Source organism: Balaenoptera borealis (assembly GCF_965194805.1).
Source record: "Balaenoptera borealis genome assembly, chromosome: 7".
NCBI lineage: Eukaryota > Metazoa > Chordata > Mammalia > Artiodactyla > Balaenopteridae > Balaenoptera > Balaenoptera borealis.
In genome coordinates this window covers 110054776-110072185 of record NC_138864.1, presented here as the reverse complement: position 1 = coordinate 110072185, position 17410 = coordinate 110054776, and the positions used below count along the sequence as shown (strand labels likewise).

At 39.2% G+C, this 17410-nt stretch overlaps 1 protein-coding gene and 1 pseudogene across 2 annotated transcripts in view; one reads left to right on the top strand and one right to left on the bottom strand.

Moving 5' to 3' along the window:
* CHCHD3 (coiled-coil-helix-coiled-coil-helix domain containing 3) overlaps positions 1-17410 on the top strand; it is a 278061-nt gene that overhangs the window by 100082 nt on the left and 160569 nt on the right. Inside the window, exon 4 of the mRNA XM_082399255.1 lies at positions 4096-4213. Within this exon, the coding sequence (XP_082255381.1) occupies positions 4096-4213 (118 nt within the window). The remainder of the gene's footprint in view (positions 1-4095; positions 4214-17410) is intronic.
* On the bottom strand, positions 1468-4053 carry LOC309632078 (polyadenylate-binding protein-interacting protein 1 pseudogene; annotated as a pseudogene). Its single transcript has one exon. The product of its transcript is annotated as a polyadenylate-binding protein-interacting protein 1 pseudogene (transcript).

Genomic DNA, 17410 nt, shown 5'->3' with positions numbered 1-17410 from the left:
CTGACCCCATAGTGGGTACTATTATTATTACTGCTACTTACCTAATGTGTTGAGTGCTTATTATGTTACAGGCATTGTACTAAATGCTTTCTGTATGTAGAATCCTGTAAGGTAGGTGTTACACCAGTCTATTTTACTCATGAGAATAACAGGACCTAGGGAGGTTAACTACAGTATTTACTCAGCTAGTAAGTGGTAGAGCCTTGGTTTGGACCCAGGAATCCAACTCCAAAGTTTGTGCTTCTGTACCAAGTACTGCCAGCTGAATAATCTTTATTTTTTATAACACTGAAGACTTTTGTGCTTATGTTATTGCTTCTTTTTCATTAACTTGCCAAACTTTATGATATTTCTTTAAGTTGAGGTACTTCAGAAACTCCATTTGTAATTGAAATTTATGCCATATGCAAGTAAACTCAGAAAAAAATGTAGTATTAAAATGAACAATACTTTAAAATTTGATACACCAAATGTGGAAGATATGAGAAAATTTAGTTGTATAGAATTCACTTTATGTTCAAGAACTAATAATAATGTAATTTTCATACTAGTTTTATATATGTATGTAAAGTGTTTGCACAGTGTTTGCATATAGTAGGTGATCCATAAATGATAGTAATTTTTATTTTATTTTAGTTTGCACTTCACTTGTAAAATAGGTAATGTCTTTTACTTTCAAGTGATAGGCTGGTAGAGATGCTATAACTGCCTAGTTTTCTAATCTGGTACGATAACTTCAGCAGTTATCCGCACAGTATCCTTATGTGGACCACTTTGTTTTTTATGTTGCTTTCCTTTTATGTAACTCCAGGATTTATTTGGGTAAAAGTATATTTGTTTCTTTTATTTATCTTTATTCAAGACATAAAACCACACAGGTTTAATTTTTAGGGGGGAAGCATTATAATTTTGGAATATATTCTACAAAGTGATTTTATCTGTTAGAGTTGATTTGTGAGAATTTCAGAGTATCAAGGTGATGTAGCAATTTAAAGAGAATAACCAAAAGTTTTATTTTCTTATTTCTTTTCAATAATCTTTTTAAAAACTGAAATTTGATAGACTAGTATTGAGTTCAATTTGGTGCTCATCATTCCCACTTAAAAAGTCGATTGCACTCAGAATTTCACTTATACCAACATAAAAATTTTTCTTTTCTTTTTCTTTTCCAAAATCGATTTTATTACAGCCAAAACAGTGGAATTAACTGTACATAATAAACTATTTTATATATATATACACACACACACACACACACACACACACACACACACACACACACACACACGCACATTTTAAGTTGTAGGGAATAAAGTTTATTTTGGCAGAGAGTGTTAAACAAAATTAAAGTTGCATACATTAGTGACATAACTCAACATCCTTAATTTAGTGTAAGTGTGACACATTTTCTTGCTTTTCCTGTGTTCTGGTAAATCACCATAACCGGACTTCCCTGGTGGTGCAGTGGTTAAGAATCTGCCTGCCAATGCAGGGGACACGGGTTCGAGCCCTGGTCCAGGAAGATCCCACATGCCGCAGAGCAACTAAGCCCGTGCGCCACAACTACTGAGCCTGCGCTCTAGAGTCTGCAAGCCACAACTACTGAGCCCGTGTGCCACAACTACTGAAGCCCTCACGCCTAGAGCCTGTGCTCTGCAACAAGAGAAGCCACCACAATGAGAAGCCCGCACACCACAACGAAGAGTAGCCCCCGCTCACCGCAAGTAGAGAAAGCCCACGTGAAGCAACAAAGACCCAACACAGCCAAAAATAAATAATTAATAAATAAATTTATATAAAAATAAAAAATTAATCACCATAACTTAAAGTGCTTTATAAAATTGATATGCTGAAATTGAATTTTACTATTTTCGCTTATGCTCTGATTCCAAACAGGACTTTTCATGAGTTTCTTCTACCTCTGGGTCCATCTTACCATCAGTATCATCCAAGTATGACTACCCCCAGATAAATCTGTTCCATTTTCTTCATAATGTGGAGAAAAGTCTTCTCTTTCAAGTAACTCTTGATATTTCTCTTGGTAATCTGGATCAGCTGCAGTGAAAGGAACACTATCAGATGTATAAAATGTTGGCTCATTCATAAAATAATTAGGATCATTTTCAGGTGTTGCTTCCCTGTATGTTGAAGTTGCATGGACTCTACCCCAGTTACTTGACCGGAGTTCTACAAGCTTCCAGAGCATCTGTTTTACATCTCTGCTGCAATTTGCATCTAGGACAACATTTTCAATTCTCTGAATAATTTCTTCCATATCAGTCTTTCCTTTTTCCTTCCAGGCATCTTCTAAAACTCACCCTGTCAACTTCAGTAATTTTACTGCACCAATTAAGTTGTCATCCATAGGCTTAGAAAAGAGGGCATTCAGCAACTCCCAAAGATTGACCTGAAGAATATCTGCCCTTGTAACCTGTCCATTTGTTCCTTTGATCTCCAGGTTAAGATAAAGTTCTCCCAGAAAGAGTACAAATGTGTGGAATCATTTTCGAGTCACTTTATCCCCTTTTGCAGCTTGATCTTTAACTTCATATTCAGTCCAACATCTTTGAAGTAGCAATTGGCAGAAGTTGCCACTCTGTGGGCTAATTGTCAGATGATGGGACAGGTAATTACAGAGGCGAGCTCCCATGGAAGAGAAATTTGGAATAGATGTGGCCTGTTGATAGATGAGTTCCACAAGTTCTTGCAAAGCATCATCTGTTGTAACCCAGCCATTCAGGGTCTCCGCAAACTGTTCAATTTCAGTTTCAAAACTGCCAGGCTGCTCTGAAAGATGATTCAAAAAATCCTGAACATATTCTGACAAAGTGGGATAATCCTCACAACCATCCTCATAGGATTCTGTATAATTAGAATAACTTGATGGGTAAAATTCACGGGGCGTTTACAGACAGCTTAGGCATTAATACAGGAGCTACAACCACCTGGGGTTTAGCCATTGTTGACTCCAAATCCTGCTGTGGGATATTATCCTGCGAACTAGGTGGAGCTCTCAGGGGCCTTGTTTGTTCCCTGGCGGGCCCGGCCTACATGAGGTTCTCTGGAGAGAAGTCCTTACTTTTTCTTTTTAAAGCATTGCTTATACCTTTGGGCTATGATGGTATAGAGGGGTTATGCTCTCAAAGAAGAAAAGGCAATCAGAAAATCTTTGTCCATGAGATTAGACTAAAATGTACTCTCATTCAGTGACTACTGAATACCTTTATGTGCCGGGCACTATGGTGAAGATGGGTGCCAAAGTAATTTGTCCTTGTCATGCACAGTGGAGGGGTTTTAATGGATTGTAACTTAGTGTGAACTAGTTGTGTGATGAGGTTACTGATAGACGTAATGCAATCAGATGCTTCATTAGTAGAATTAGTGTTGTGTGGGAATCTTGGAAGGTGAGGTTCTATTGTCTTACTTTGCTGGATCATGTCTGCAGTGTTGCATTTAGTTTGGAGCTAAGGGACAAATTGGAGTCATCCCACAAGTGAGGAGCCCTGCTCTTGAAGGGTCTGGCCATTTTTGCAGATAAAGATTGTCGGAACATTCGCTGGGAGGGAGGATCTCTTCACCGTGTTTTTAGTTCCTGCCGTAATGTCAGGTCCATGAGGACAGAGACTGGTCCTTGTCAGTACTGTGACATCAGTGCCTTGCACATTGCCTGGCGTGTATTCAGTGAACAGTTGAGTCAGTTTTGATGGGAAGATGATGGTTACCTTCAAATATTTGTCTTGTGGATGGCTTTTTAATTAGATGTATTACTGCTATCTCCAGAGGGCAGATGGAGGCACCAGGGATCAGATATTTAGGTGGGCAGATTTCAAGCTGACATAAGAAGATCTTTGTAAAACTAATTCAGCAGTCAGATTGATTAGCCTCTTGATGTATTTGAATTCGGTTATTTTAAATGCTTGGGTAGAGGCTGCTTGAGGATTTACTAGAAAATATACCTGCTTTGGATAAATTCTAGGCCAAGATGATTTCATCTGCTAAATCTGTGGCTTTAATATATTTCATTACGAAAAATGATGTCAACTACTAAAATCTTTCTTTTTCTCCCTCTAAGTTAGACCTTTGTTGTCTTTTCAGACTAAAGCAAAGCAAAGAACTGGACTCAGAGAAGGCTTTTGCCAATGAGCAGTTGACCAGAGCTATTCTTCGTGAGAGGATATCAAATGAGGAGGAACGTGCTAAGGCAAAGCACCTGGTGAGTATTAAAGATTTAGTGGAAAGGTCTTGTCTACGAGGAAACTTCTGATGTTTGGGAAAAGCTTGCCAACTTTCAGTGTGGATGATATTCATGTTCTCTTTGCTTAGATTTTCTTTATTTTTGCCTTTTACAAGTGGCTGACAATTTGCTAAGATTAACCATCAAAGACTTTAAGGCAGGTGTAATGAGAGTTATTGAAGAAAAGATCAACACGGAGACACAGGCATCTCACCTGAAGGGATTTGTTTGCTTGCTCCCATCCCCCTTGCTTTTGGTTTCATTGTATTTGAAACCTCTGGGGTGAGCAGCCTAGCTTGTTTCTCTCCTTCCTGGCAACCACCAGATGTTAGCCTGGGAAGTCTCCAGCAAAGGTGAGTAAAGTGTTTGTTTTTTTGTTTTTTTTGGCCATACCACGCGGCATGTGGGATCTTAGTTCCCCAAGCAGGGATTGAACCCGCACCCCTGCATTGGAAGCGCGGAGTCTTAACTACTGGACCGCCAGGGAAGTCCCAAAGGCGAGTAAGGTTTGATCAGTCGCTTTCTGGGCTTCAGAAAGGGGAGCCATTTTTTATAAGAAAGGAAATAATTTTTTCAAAGAAAATATATTTTAAAAATAGATTACATAAACATGTTTAAAAATGATTATTAGTAGAAGAAAATTTAAGAGGCACCCATAAATCTACCATTCTCACGTAACCACGGTTTACACCGGGGTGTTTCCCTCTAGACAGTTTTTATTCCTGGGCCTGTTACCTATTGAGGACTTTGAATAGTGCTGTACATAGGGTTTAGCATCGTGAACATTTTCTTTATATCACCGAAACGTAGTTTTTAATGGCTGAACAATAGTGTTTTCTGCATGCAACATGATTGATTTAACAACTTCCCATTGTTAAATAAAAGTGCAGCCGTTCTGGGTGAAGCCTGGGGTCCTGACTACTCAACCCTCACTTTAGCCTTCCTAGAAACCCTCATGTCACTTCTCTGACTTCTCAGAAGCTTTAGTGCTCATTGGAATATGGCTGGGAACTCACTGGAAAGATAAAATGTGACTATATAGTGGAGAACTTAGGATGCAAGACTCAGGGGGATGTCCCTAGTTCAGGCAGCTGGGGATCATTAACAATATAAGAAAAGAGTCGTTTCTCTCCTGTTCTTTCCCTTGGTCCTTTCTTTGAGAGGCTAACTTATGACCAGACGCCAATAGAGAAGATACAAGTAAGCCAATGTGTAATGAATCCATTTCTTCAGTGACTAATCCAGGATCCAGGCTGAATGGGTAGGCCGTGAAGCCAGAGCAGAGGTGATGGACTAAGAAAGGAAAGTCAAGGGACCGGTTGGCGCTATCACGAGGACACACACCTTGAGTGGAACTGAGGCCAAGAGATGTGGAAGGAAAGTCATTCGTTGTGAATGGGGGATAATTTCAGAATTAAAGATGTTAGGTGTTGAGTAATTCAATCATGACATCTGCTGTGCTCCCAAGTTTGAGGATTGTTTTGAGGAAGTTGAAAGCATATCAGGCCAGTGTGTTGAAGGGTCATTCCCACGTATTTTACAGCCTCCCAGTTCGAAGGCCAGGGATGGAGTGGAGAGTGTTAGCAGTGCTTATGGTGGAGGATGGTTGTGGAGCGAGCTTCTCGGTTTCTAGTGGGCAGAAGACTCCTTGGTTGGCATTCTTCTTTGTGCCCTTGCTTTTGCCTCTTATCTTTGAAGCATTTTTTTCTCTACTTTTCTCGGCCTAAATTTGAATATATTGTCTTGTTCTTTTAGTTCAGAGAGATAAGCAGATTGGGATTTTTCAAAAAACTCATTAAATGCACACACAGGCACATGAGATGGCATAAAAAAGGAGGGTTTTCACAAGAAATGTGAAAGTATAAAAAAATTTCTTAACTAACAGTAACTAGAATATTATGTAATGTAGTTGGGTTGGAGCAGTATGTCTTCAGCACATTTTTTCCTTGTACCTTATAAATCCTCTCTATTTCCTTGTCTGTTTTTTTGTTTTCAGGTTAAGCATAAGAAGCTGGCATTGTATATTCTGTTTTGTAGGTCTCTTCTTTACTGATTCTGGGGTTGTAGGGTATGGGTGGCAAATTACTGTACTCAGAACTCCTGAATTTCAGCATCTATCATAATATTGGCTAAACAGAGCCCTCAAAGCATGTTGAGACTAAAAGTAGAATTTATGTAATAGTATTATAGCTGATTCAGAGGTTCCCGTCCTGGCTTGAGCATTCTCAGACGTTTAAGTGATGATAGTTCATGGCCACAGCAACATGGCTGCCTACAGCAATGTAGGTACCTGGTGACTCCCAACTTATTTACCACATTACCCCCTTTATTGTTGTTGTTCATTATTGTAGAAGACGTGCATATTCTTTGGGTAAAGATCAGAAAATAAATACAGAAATAATAAGATCAGTTAGATTACCGTTATCCAGAGATAATTACTGTTAAGATTCTGGTTTATTGTTTTATATTCCTTTTCATATTACTGAGTCTGTATAAAATATTTATATTAATATGTATATTTGTATTTCTCCAAACATAGATAATAGTATATATAGTTTTATATAACTCTTACAGTAACCTTCAGATTAAAAAAATTTAGACTATATGATAAAGGTCTTTCTATACCAGTAAGTATGTATTTGCATGATCACATTTAATGGTTGAATGTATTTCACTGAATTTTCCTCTAATTATTAACATAATACAGGGATATTATAGAAAATTTAGAAAATGTAAAAGTCACTAAGGAACCACCTCATATCCATAAGGACGGCTACTATTTAAAAAAAAAGAAAACAGACAATAAAAAGTATTGGCAAGGATGTTCTGGGAATGCAAAACGGTACAGCCACTTTGGAAAATAGTATGGTGGTTCCTCAAAAAAATTAAAACTAGAATCACCCTATGATTCAGCAATCCACTCTTCTGGGTTTTTATCCAAAAGAATTAAAAGCAGGACCTCAAACAGATATTTGTACACCCTTGTCCATCGCAGCATTATTCATAATAGCCAAAAGGTAGAAGCAGTCCAAGTGTCCATCAACAGATGAATGTATAAAGAAAAACGTGTTATATACATACAGTGGAGTGTCATTCAGCCTTTAAAAAGGAAGGAAATTCGAACACCTAATGCAACATAGATGAACCTTGGGGACATTATGCTAAGTGAAATAAGCCAGTCACAAAAAGATAAATACTGTATTACTCTCCTTATATGAGGCATCTAGAGTATTCAGATTCAGAGACGGAAGACAGCAGGGTGGTTGCAAGGGGCTGAGCAGAGGGAGGAATGGAGAGCTTTTTTGTCACTGGAAGTCCAATGTGCTCTCCGTTGCACTGCGGAGCCACCTGGAGAGCTTTTTAATGGGTATGGAGTCTCAGTTTTGCGAGATGAGAAGAGTTCTGGAGATTGGTTGTGCACCAGTGTGAATGTACTTTACACTCTGGAACTTAACACTTCTAAATGGTTACAATGGTAAATTTTATATCATGTGTATTTTACCATAATTAGACCTTAGAAAAAATTACTAAGGAAATAGCATTGTTGCACGTATAGTTAATGTTTAGGGAGCATTAAGTTCTTTCTGCTCCTCCACCCCCACCTGCCACGTACACAGTCCAGGTTTCAGATTCTTCATCCCACCATCCAGTATAACATGTGCTGTGGAACATGACTTCAAGTCTGTGTTGTCTGTTAGTGCCTTGATCCCCAGCTGTGGGAGCGGGCATCCTCAGAACCCATGACTCTTGTGAGTGTCACCCTAAGAATTGTTCTGCTGTGAGTGCTGGACCCCCATGGCTGCCATTCTTAACCCTAATATGTGGGACTCTTTTTTTTTTTAAATTAATTAATTAATTAATTTATTTTTGGCTGTGTTGGGTCTTCGTTTCTGTGCGAGGGCTTTCTCTAGTTGCGGTGAGTGGGGGCCACTCTTCATCGCAATGCGTGGTCCTCTCACTATTGCGGCCTCTCTTGTTGCAGAGCACAGGCTCCAGACGTGCAGGCTCAGTAGTTGTGGCTCACGGGCCCAGTTGCTCCGTGGCATGTGGGATCTTCCCAGACCAGGGCTTGAACCCGTGTCCCCTGCATTGGCAGGCAGATTCTCAACCACTGTGCCACCAGGGAAGCCCTGTGGGACTCTTTTGAGTGATGGCCAAACATTGATTTGTTCCTCTTTATTTAGTACCCAAATATTGCAGCCAACAAGAAAGTAAAGGCTGGATTTCACACATTTGAAGGAATTGGAAAGCTGTCTTTCAGTAGAACTAGGGGGAAAAAGAACCCAAAACTGATGTAATGTTAGTGCTGTGAGATAAAACTTCTCCTCCCCCTTCCCATCCTCCGCCCACGAACAGTTGACATTTAGATTGCTGTCTCCTTAGATGTGAGTCCAGGCTTTTTTTCCCCACGGTTGTTGTAGCAGCTAGCTTTATGGAAGCTCTTTGAAGGGCAAAGTCATGATGGCCCTGTTGCTGAAGTTTTAAAATAGGATCAGATGAAAAGTTGGCACTTGGAAGAATTGCGTTAGCTGGAGAAGCTGTTGAGTCCTGCTCTTGATTCAAGAAGCGTATACCAGTCCCTCACTGTACCTCTCACTGACTGGTACCAGTATTTTCATCAGCTCTTTCTACCCAGAGGTTTTGGAGAGGCAGTTTACTGATAACTGTATCCACATGAAAATGTTAACTAAAATTCACACGAAAGGATTGCGGCTTAGGAGCAGGAAAGCAACTCTGTAAAGAATGAAGACTAATTAAAAGGACAGAGCCAGGAAACCTGTAAAGTTAATGTGACTTGACATTTGTGTATCTTTGAGATCTCCTACATCTAAATCTAATATTTGCTGTGTCACTAGATTTTTTTTTAAAATTAAAGAGTAAGGGGTTGTGTTTATTTGACTTTGCGGTTATATTTTCTTTTTAAAATGTCAATTAAAATTTTGATTCACTCTTTCTGTCTTATTAAACAATGCTGGTTTAACATTAGTCATTTCTAGTTATAACCACAGAACTGTGTAGTATTTTTTTCTTTTTTAAGCTAAACTTGAAGCCACAATTTACTTAAGGAAATATTTACTTAAATATTCTGGAGCTTATAAAACTAAATGTGAAATAGTTCCCTTCACTTTTTGGACCGATATTTTATTGAGTGCTTTACTGTATGAAAAACACGGTGCAGGATACTAAGGATGCATAAACGAAAAAGACAAAATCTGTAAGGAATTAGTGCAATGTGGGAGACAGATACACGAAAAATAATGTTGAGAAGTGCTAAGTCTGGGACGTCCCTGGAGGTCGAGTGGTTAAGACTTCGCCTTCTAATGTGGGGGTGTGTGGCTTCAAGCCAGGCCAAAAAACAAAACATAAAACAGAAGCAATATTGTAACAAATTCAATAAAGACTTTAAAAATGGTCCACATTAAAAAAAAAGGATCTTTTTTTTTAAAGTGCTAAGCCTGTGATAGAGCCATGCTACTTATATCCTTGTGAGAATCCTCACTTAAGTGAAAGCAGGGATTTACTTTCATTTAACCCATTGCTGTCTGCATTCGTTCATTCACACATTTGAGAACCTAATGTATACCGGTGCCTGGCAAAGAGTAAAGAGTCAATAAATGCTTGCTGATTTAATAAATGAAGAATTGAATTTACTACTCAGGTCGTAGAAATGGGAGGAGAGGAAGTGGGAAAGACGAGAAAAGATTTCCTAGGGAAGTGGTGCCCGAGTGGAATCTTGAAATATGAGTAGGAATCGCCTGTATGGTTGAGGAGTAGGGATGGTCCAACCTACAGTATTGCAGGGAAAAGCATGGAAGCCTGGGGACACTGGGATACGACAAGGAGTTGCTGAGTGGGAAGTACAGGGTAAGGAGTGTTGAGGGATGAGGCAGAAGAAGTTGCCAGGGCTGAGATCATGAGGAGCATGTATGCAACCCAAAGAACCATGAACTACATACACACAAAGGTTTGAAATGCAGTGGCAGATGCAGGCATTTTGATAGCTCTCTTTAGTGAAGTGTGAAGGATGGAATAGAAGAGGGAATGAATGGAAACAGAGATCATCCTCTTCTGTGTTCCCCTTCATCACACATTTATAAAACACCTACTATGTGCTACGTGATGTCAGTTGCTGGGGATGCAAAGATGAATTAGATTTGGTTGCTTTTCCTAAGTCTCCATCTCCAGTCAAGTATAGGGTGTGTGGGGAAGGTCATTCGTACCTTGGATTTTTTTTTTCTACTTAAGTTATAATTTTTGAATTTGTAATACCTCATAGTGTTTAGAAAAAATAACACAAAAAAGTTAGGGTAATTGGATGCATAAATTCAATTTTTGCAAATTTAAGCTGCTGTTTCACCAAAATGTCACTTTTCATCCCCAGTTTCCCTTTTGTCTGAAATGCTCCAGTGAAGCAGTCGAGAAGAAGAATTGATTAATTTTGTGCTGTATGCTTTTCAGTTCTGTGTTTTGTTTGTGCTTCAAACTGTGACAGTTGAAATTTCATGGTAAAGAGAAAAAGGTTTTGAATTTGGGGTCTGGAGGAAAATGACTAAATTAAAGGAAGTAGATAAGAATACCACTGCTGCCCAAGTATAAGTGAGGTTCTGCCCAAGGGCAAAGAATACACTTGGGGTTGTAATTTTGAAATGATCAACGTAGTTCATGCTCAAAAGTTCTGTGTTGAAGAAAGGTAAGGGTGATCACTTGGGGCTTTTAGTATCATTAAAATTAACCAGGTAAATGAAGTTGCAGTGTAGCACTGGTTATCCTGGGTTCTTTTCTTGGGCACTTAAAAATCCTTTTTAAAAATGTTTGCTATTTTGGACTTCCCTGGTGGTGCAGTGATTAAGAAACCACCTGCCAATGCAGGGGACACAGGTTCGAGCCCTGGTCCAGGAAGATCCCACATGCCGCGGAGCAACTAAACCCGTGCGCCACAACTACTGAGCCTGTGCTATAGAGCCCACGTGCCACAACTCCTGAAGCCTGTATGCCTAGAGACCGTGCTCCGCAACAAGAGAAGCCACCGCAATTTGAAGCCTGTGCACCGCAACGAAGAGTAGCCCCCGCTCGCTGCAACTAGCGAAAGCCCGTGCACAGCAACGAAGACCCAATGCAGCTATTAAAAAAAAAAAAAGTGCTATATTTTTGGGGTGCAATTTAGTAGTTCAGTTATAATCTCTATTAATACACTCCCTCTGGTTATATATGCCCTGGGCTGGTTTTCTTGCTATAGACACAAATCCCCAATTGTTCTGACATGCATGGCATATTAATTTGCTTTGAATGCCAAAAATGAAGTTAATGATTTTGAGCTTTCACTTTCGAGGACTATTTAAATATAGAATTTCTGCTTTATGTCAGAGATTTAAGCCATTTAGGCATAAGATATTTTCCTCAATGTTATTGGTGAGAATGGGACCTAGGATCCATCTGCAAGCGCGTTCTTCCTGTCTCTTGCTCAGTTCCTATCTTACTAGGAAATGTAAAGGGCAGCGGCCCTCAAGACAGGTGGGAGCAGAGGCATACAGCATCATTTTGCCTCCTGTGTAAATGTTTGGATTCAGCAGGCCATTATAGTTTCCAGGACAAAGCATCCGTATCCCATCTTCTCCCTTTATGTACTTTGTTATCTTGTGTGCTCTTTACTTCCTGTGCGTGTTAAAGCAGCATGACTGTTGTCAGCTGGAATGCATACAGCCCTGTGAAGATACTGTTAGTCAAATATTCCATGGAGTGGCAGGGCAGCTTCTGGTATGTTTGTTTGCCACAGTAGTAGAAAAAGAGAAACAAGTTTTGTCTCAGTATGCCAACCTCATCTTTACGTTAAGAGCCCAGAAAGAATAAGACTGCTGTTGCAGATTTCAGTATTGCTTGTATAACGAAATCTTAACCAGATGAATGTATTTCTCAAACGTATGTAGTCAAACCCCTTCCTCATCAAGATTTGCAGGAATACCTAGGATCTTAACATTACCAAATAGCCTGAGAGAAACCTGATGTCATGCTGAACAGATACTGAAGGGCCTGGAGGAGAGACTGGCTGAGCGTTCTTTTCAGAGTGGAGATTAAATCTCACTGTCGAGGTTGGTGAGTCTGTCCAGTGAACACAATGTAGAGGTGACTGCAATTTGCTGGTATTGCTTTTTTTGAAGGAACTATCTCAGTCTGTGTGACCTGTTGACAAAGTGGTTAGAGGAGAGTTGAGTATAATGCTGTTGACGTTCTTGCCAACAAGTAGTTGTAGTTAAAGACAGCTGTGAAGAGCACCTCTGCTTAGAGTGTGCTGTCTGTTGTCGTTCTGAATGCACTTTAAAAATTCATCAAGTTTCTTGCAAACTAGTTGGCTCAGGGCAACACCTGTTGAGTGGTGTCATATGTTGTATCCCTGCCATAAATAGCTTATTGACATCCCATCAGTTGGGTCATTATGGGTGTCAAGGTGAGGTATGGAGAGCATTGAATAAAAATCCGTAGGTAGCTAAGGTACTAAAGGGCTGGTTATAATTCCATCTCTTTATAATGCCCTGGCATTTATTGTTAACTTATTTGCTTCACTGCCTGGTCTGTGATGAACTGTCATTTGGGCCTTGGAATTTTATTGAAGTGACATCATAATCTCATCTCCTACTGAAGAGGCTAAGAATTATGGCCCTCAGTGTTTGCTTTAACCTGTAACAGATTAAAAGTTTAACAGAAGCATAATGAAGTCTATCAATCCTTCCAAATCCCAAAGAAGAGTTTTGCACATTATGTTTTGAATGAGACTCTAAGGCAAACGTGCTCCTTTTTGTTCAACAGCAGTCTTTCCAGTTTGTCTCCCTGGCAAGTCTCAGAACTGTCAGTTTTTTGTTTTTAATTTTATTTATTTTTGACTGTGTTGGGTCTTCGTTGCTGCGCGCGGGCTTTCTCCAGTTGTGGTGAGTGGGGGCTTTCCTTCGTGGCGGTGCACGGGCTTCTCATTGCAGTGGCTTCTCCCGTTGCAGAGCACGGGCTCTAGGCACGCGGGCTTCAGTAGTTGTGGCACACGGGCTCAGTAGTTGTGGCTCACGGGCTTAGTTGCTCCGCGGCATGTGGGATCTTCCTGGACCAGGGCTCGAACCTGTGTCCCCTGCATTGGCGGGCAGATTCTCAACCACTACGCCACTGGGGAGGTCCCAGAACTGTCAGTTTTGATATAGCCTTGGAGAATTGCTTTCAGCCTGTGGTGCGTGGACCTCTAGTTTAGTGAATTCAGTAGTAAATTGAAGAGCAGTAATGTTTACTAGGTGACATACCATGTGCAGTGAGGTCTGCTTCATTTTTGTTTATTGGACATTAAATTCTTCACAGTGCTGAAGAACATCCTTGAGCAGCTCTGTATTTATTTCTTTTAGGTATCCCTGCTTTTGTTGCTTAGATATGATTCCTAAATGGGATTGAGTTATGTTCTTCCTGTGTTTCTTGATGTTTTGAACTGTGCCCTGCTTTGGGGGGTGGGAGGGCTTATTGTCATGTAGCCTGGGGTTATTCCCTTCACCATAAAGACATTCAACATTTTGTTCCAATGTGACTCTCTCCACGATTTTCTTTACTAACTATATTTTAAGGATGACTTCTTCTGAAAATACCAAGGGGCAGAATTACCAAATGAAGTAAGGCCTCCATTCTCCAGAGAGCAGGAATCTGTTTACAAACCTGCAGTATTTATTACATACCTCATTTAGCTCATTCATCATTTTAATAGAAAAATGAGTCATTTTAGATGATTCTGAAATAATGCGAGGTAAGCTACATAGCCCCAGGCAGAATATGATTTACTCAGCCACCAAGCTGTTTTCAAAAAAATAAAATGGAATGATCAGCACCAATAATTTATGATTACTTGTGGTAAACTTATCAGATGTCTTCATTGTCATAGAAATTTGTTGATGAGATTAAAAGTTTAGAGGAGTTTTCTAGCAAACTTCTCCCTGTTCGTCCATCTTTTACGACAAGTGGTTGCAAGGTTCTGTACTTAGCTGTGTGTTTAAATTTCCTCTGCCTGCTTAAAACAGTGACTGTAAATTTAATTCCAGATTTGTGTTGAATATTCTCTTGATAAGAAAGAACACCAATCAGTGTCACAGGGCCAGTTTTATTGGAGATTATTATAAACCTATTTGTATACATTTTCTGCTTAGACATTAAATGTTGATCCTTTTACAGTTTCCTTAGTCTATCTGATCTCAGGAACACAGCTAGCTGATGGCCTGGAATCATAACTCCGAAATCGAAATGAGTCACAGAGTGTTTCTAGGTAGTGCCATAATGCTCATGGCCTATATTAATAACCAGCATCACAACAAAAACAGTTGGTACTTGTTTCTAGTATTCCTCCTTTAACTAAGAGCTTTCAAGTCCAGCAGCTTACTTGGTGTTAATAAATGTTTGATATGGGTAGGACATCTATTATTTCTGTTTCAAAAAGATTGTAAACCCAAAGTTTGCACAAAGATAGAGCCAGAGCTACAAATTGGATCCCTACTGCCTAGGTGATGTTATTTGGCACACAATTTAGCAAATTTAGTTATTATTATGTTTTTAGCCTGTGGTGGATTGGGCCCACTGTATTAGAAAGGGTGAGGGGCTTTTAGGCACAGGCACATGGACAAAGCAGAAATTACCACAGACATAAACAAAAACAGGCACCCAAAAATCACACATATGATGAGGATACACAGGACTACAAAACATCATAGCGTGATGGGCCTACTCACCATAGAGGCAGGCAGCCCTGGCCACTCTCATAGGCCTCGTGTGTTACTGCCTAGTGAAATAATGTATTCATAATCATAACACTGTCAGGGGCTAAGAATAACCTGTTTAAAAGCAAGGAATGTAGTAATACATATTAGAACTAAAGTTTCCATCTAAACTGTTGTGAATTGAAAAAGCTTTTGGCACTTAAGGTAAATTTCAGTATTCCAAAAAAATTCTCTCGTGTGAATCTCTACATTGCAAAGAATAATGAAGTGTTAACTGTATACTTTTATAAAGTCTATTTTGAGTGGACTTATTAAAACAAAGTTTGTTATGGTCTGTTCTATTTTGGGAGAGGTTGATAGAGATACAAAAGGACCTGGTTTATAGCAGTTATTCATTCCCTTGCCCTCAGAACACCGAAGTATAAAGGCAGAAACTTTCCTTTTTTCCTTTTTTTATGTGCAATGTTACTTTTTATTTCAATGTAATCTTGTCTTGGCATGCTTTGTTTCCGAATACATCAGTTTTCATGTTTCTTTGGCTTTTTCTCAGGATTTATGAAGGGGGGAGGGTAGATTTTAGCTTTTTCAGGTAAGAGATGATTAGGTTATTTTCTGCTTTGGATAATAAAGATGCATTAGTCTGGCAGGATGCTTGTTGAGGGGAATAGAGATAGGCTTGCTGCAGTAGATTATAATTTTTTAAAAATTAATTAATTTGATTTTTGGCTGCGTTGGGTCTTCATTGCTGCACGCTGGCTTTTTCTAGTTGCAGAGAGCGGGGGCTACTCTTCATTGCGGTGCACAGGCTTCTCATTGCAGTGGCTTCTCTTGTTGAGGAGGATGGGCTCTAGGCACCTGTGCTTCAGTAGTTGTGGCACGCGGGCTCAGTAGTTGTGGCTCGCGGGCTCGAGCGTAGGCTCAGTAGTTGTGGCACACAGGCTTAGTTGCTCCGCGGCACCTGGGATCTTCCCGGACCAGCTTGAACCCGTGTCCCCTGAATTGGCAGGTGAATTCTTAACCACTGTGCCACCAGGGAAGTCCCTTGCTGCAGTAGATAATTTTTAAGAGTAAATGTAATATACGTTAACAATGTCTACTTCATTCATGCAGTGGATTCAGTCAGTTTTGTGGTTTGTGTTTTCATTGAACTTTGGGAAAATTCAGAGTGATGATATTCCACAGGTTTTTCTTGTAAAGTCTACGCACACGCATATGTGTGTGTGCACACATACACACGTTTTTCTGAATCATTGGAGCGTGGGTTGCAGACATCATGCCAATTAGCCCCCTTAGTATTTCTACCCGTTAAAAATTAGTGTGTTTCTTACATTACCAAGTACAGTTGTCAAAGTCAAGAAATTTAACATTGATGTAATATTTTAATTTTTAACCAAGATTCCAGTAATGTTCCTTATAGCAAATTTTCCTCCTGGAACAGGGTATATTCTAGGGTCATATATTGCATTTATGTAGCTGTCATGTCTTAAAACATTTTAAACATGATTTGCAAACAGTAGGATCAAGACAGGTACTGTGTTAACCTCGATTAATGAATTCTTGCTGTCATTGCTAGAGTTTTAGAAAGATGAAAGAAGGATGGATGCAAAGAGGTGAAGAGTTTCATTCAGACATATAGATTAATATTATATATTGTGGGTGAAGGAATAATTGTTTTGGATATTTTCTTTATATGAACCAAAACTAAAAGAACTTAAATGCTTTTGCCAACATCTGTGTAGATTCCATGTCTTTGAAATGTAGCAGGCATCCAAGTTGTATCATTAAAAATTATTAGAGAGTAAACTGTTTTACTGTTTTTCTCCAGAGTTTTTTGAACAGTAATTTTATCTGAAATAGCCTTCCCTCCGCACCTCCCCCGCCCCACGCGCCCAGGTACTACTCCATGTAATTTTAGGGAAATTGTTTTTCTTCTTTATGCCTTTTGTTTCCATTTGTTTAAAATGAGGACAAGGTTGTGACTGTACTTTTCTTTCAAGTCTGTTACCTCGATGAATAAATATATAAATACAGGCGTTCTTAGAGAATGCAAAGTTTTATATACTTATAAATTGACTTTTCATAAAGTAATTTTGTTTTATGAATATGTTACCAATTCCAAGAGTCACATCTATTTTAATTTTCTTCAGTTATTAAAAACAGTCCATTTAAAAAAAGAAAAATAAAGTTGAAAGCCTGTGTTTCCTTGGTTAAATTGGATTTTTGTTATTGAAAACTTATTCTGATTAGTAGAAGTGATTTAATCATAGTCACAGTATAAATGCTGTTAGCAGTCACTGTATATTGAAAGGGTCAAAATGAGAGGGGTCCTTTTCTTGGATATAAGAAGATGGGATTTTTTGGCTACTATGTGTTTATTGGCTTAGAATGAAAACTCAGACCATTTTTAGGAAAATAAACTTAAATTGATATCATTTAACATATATATATA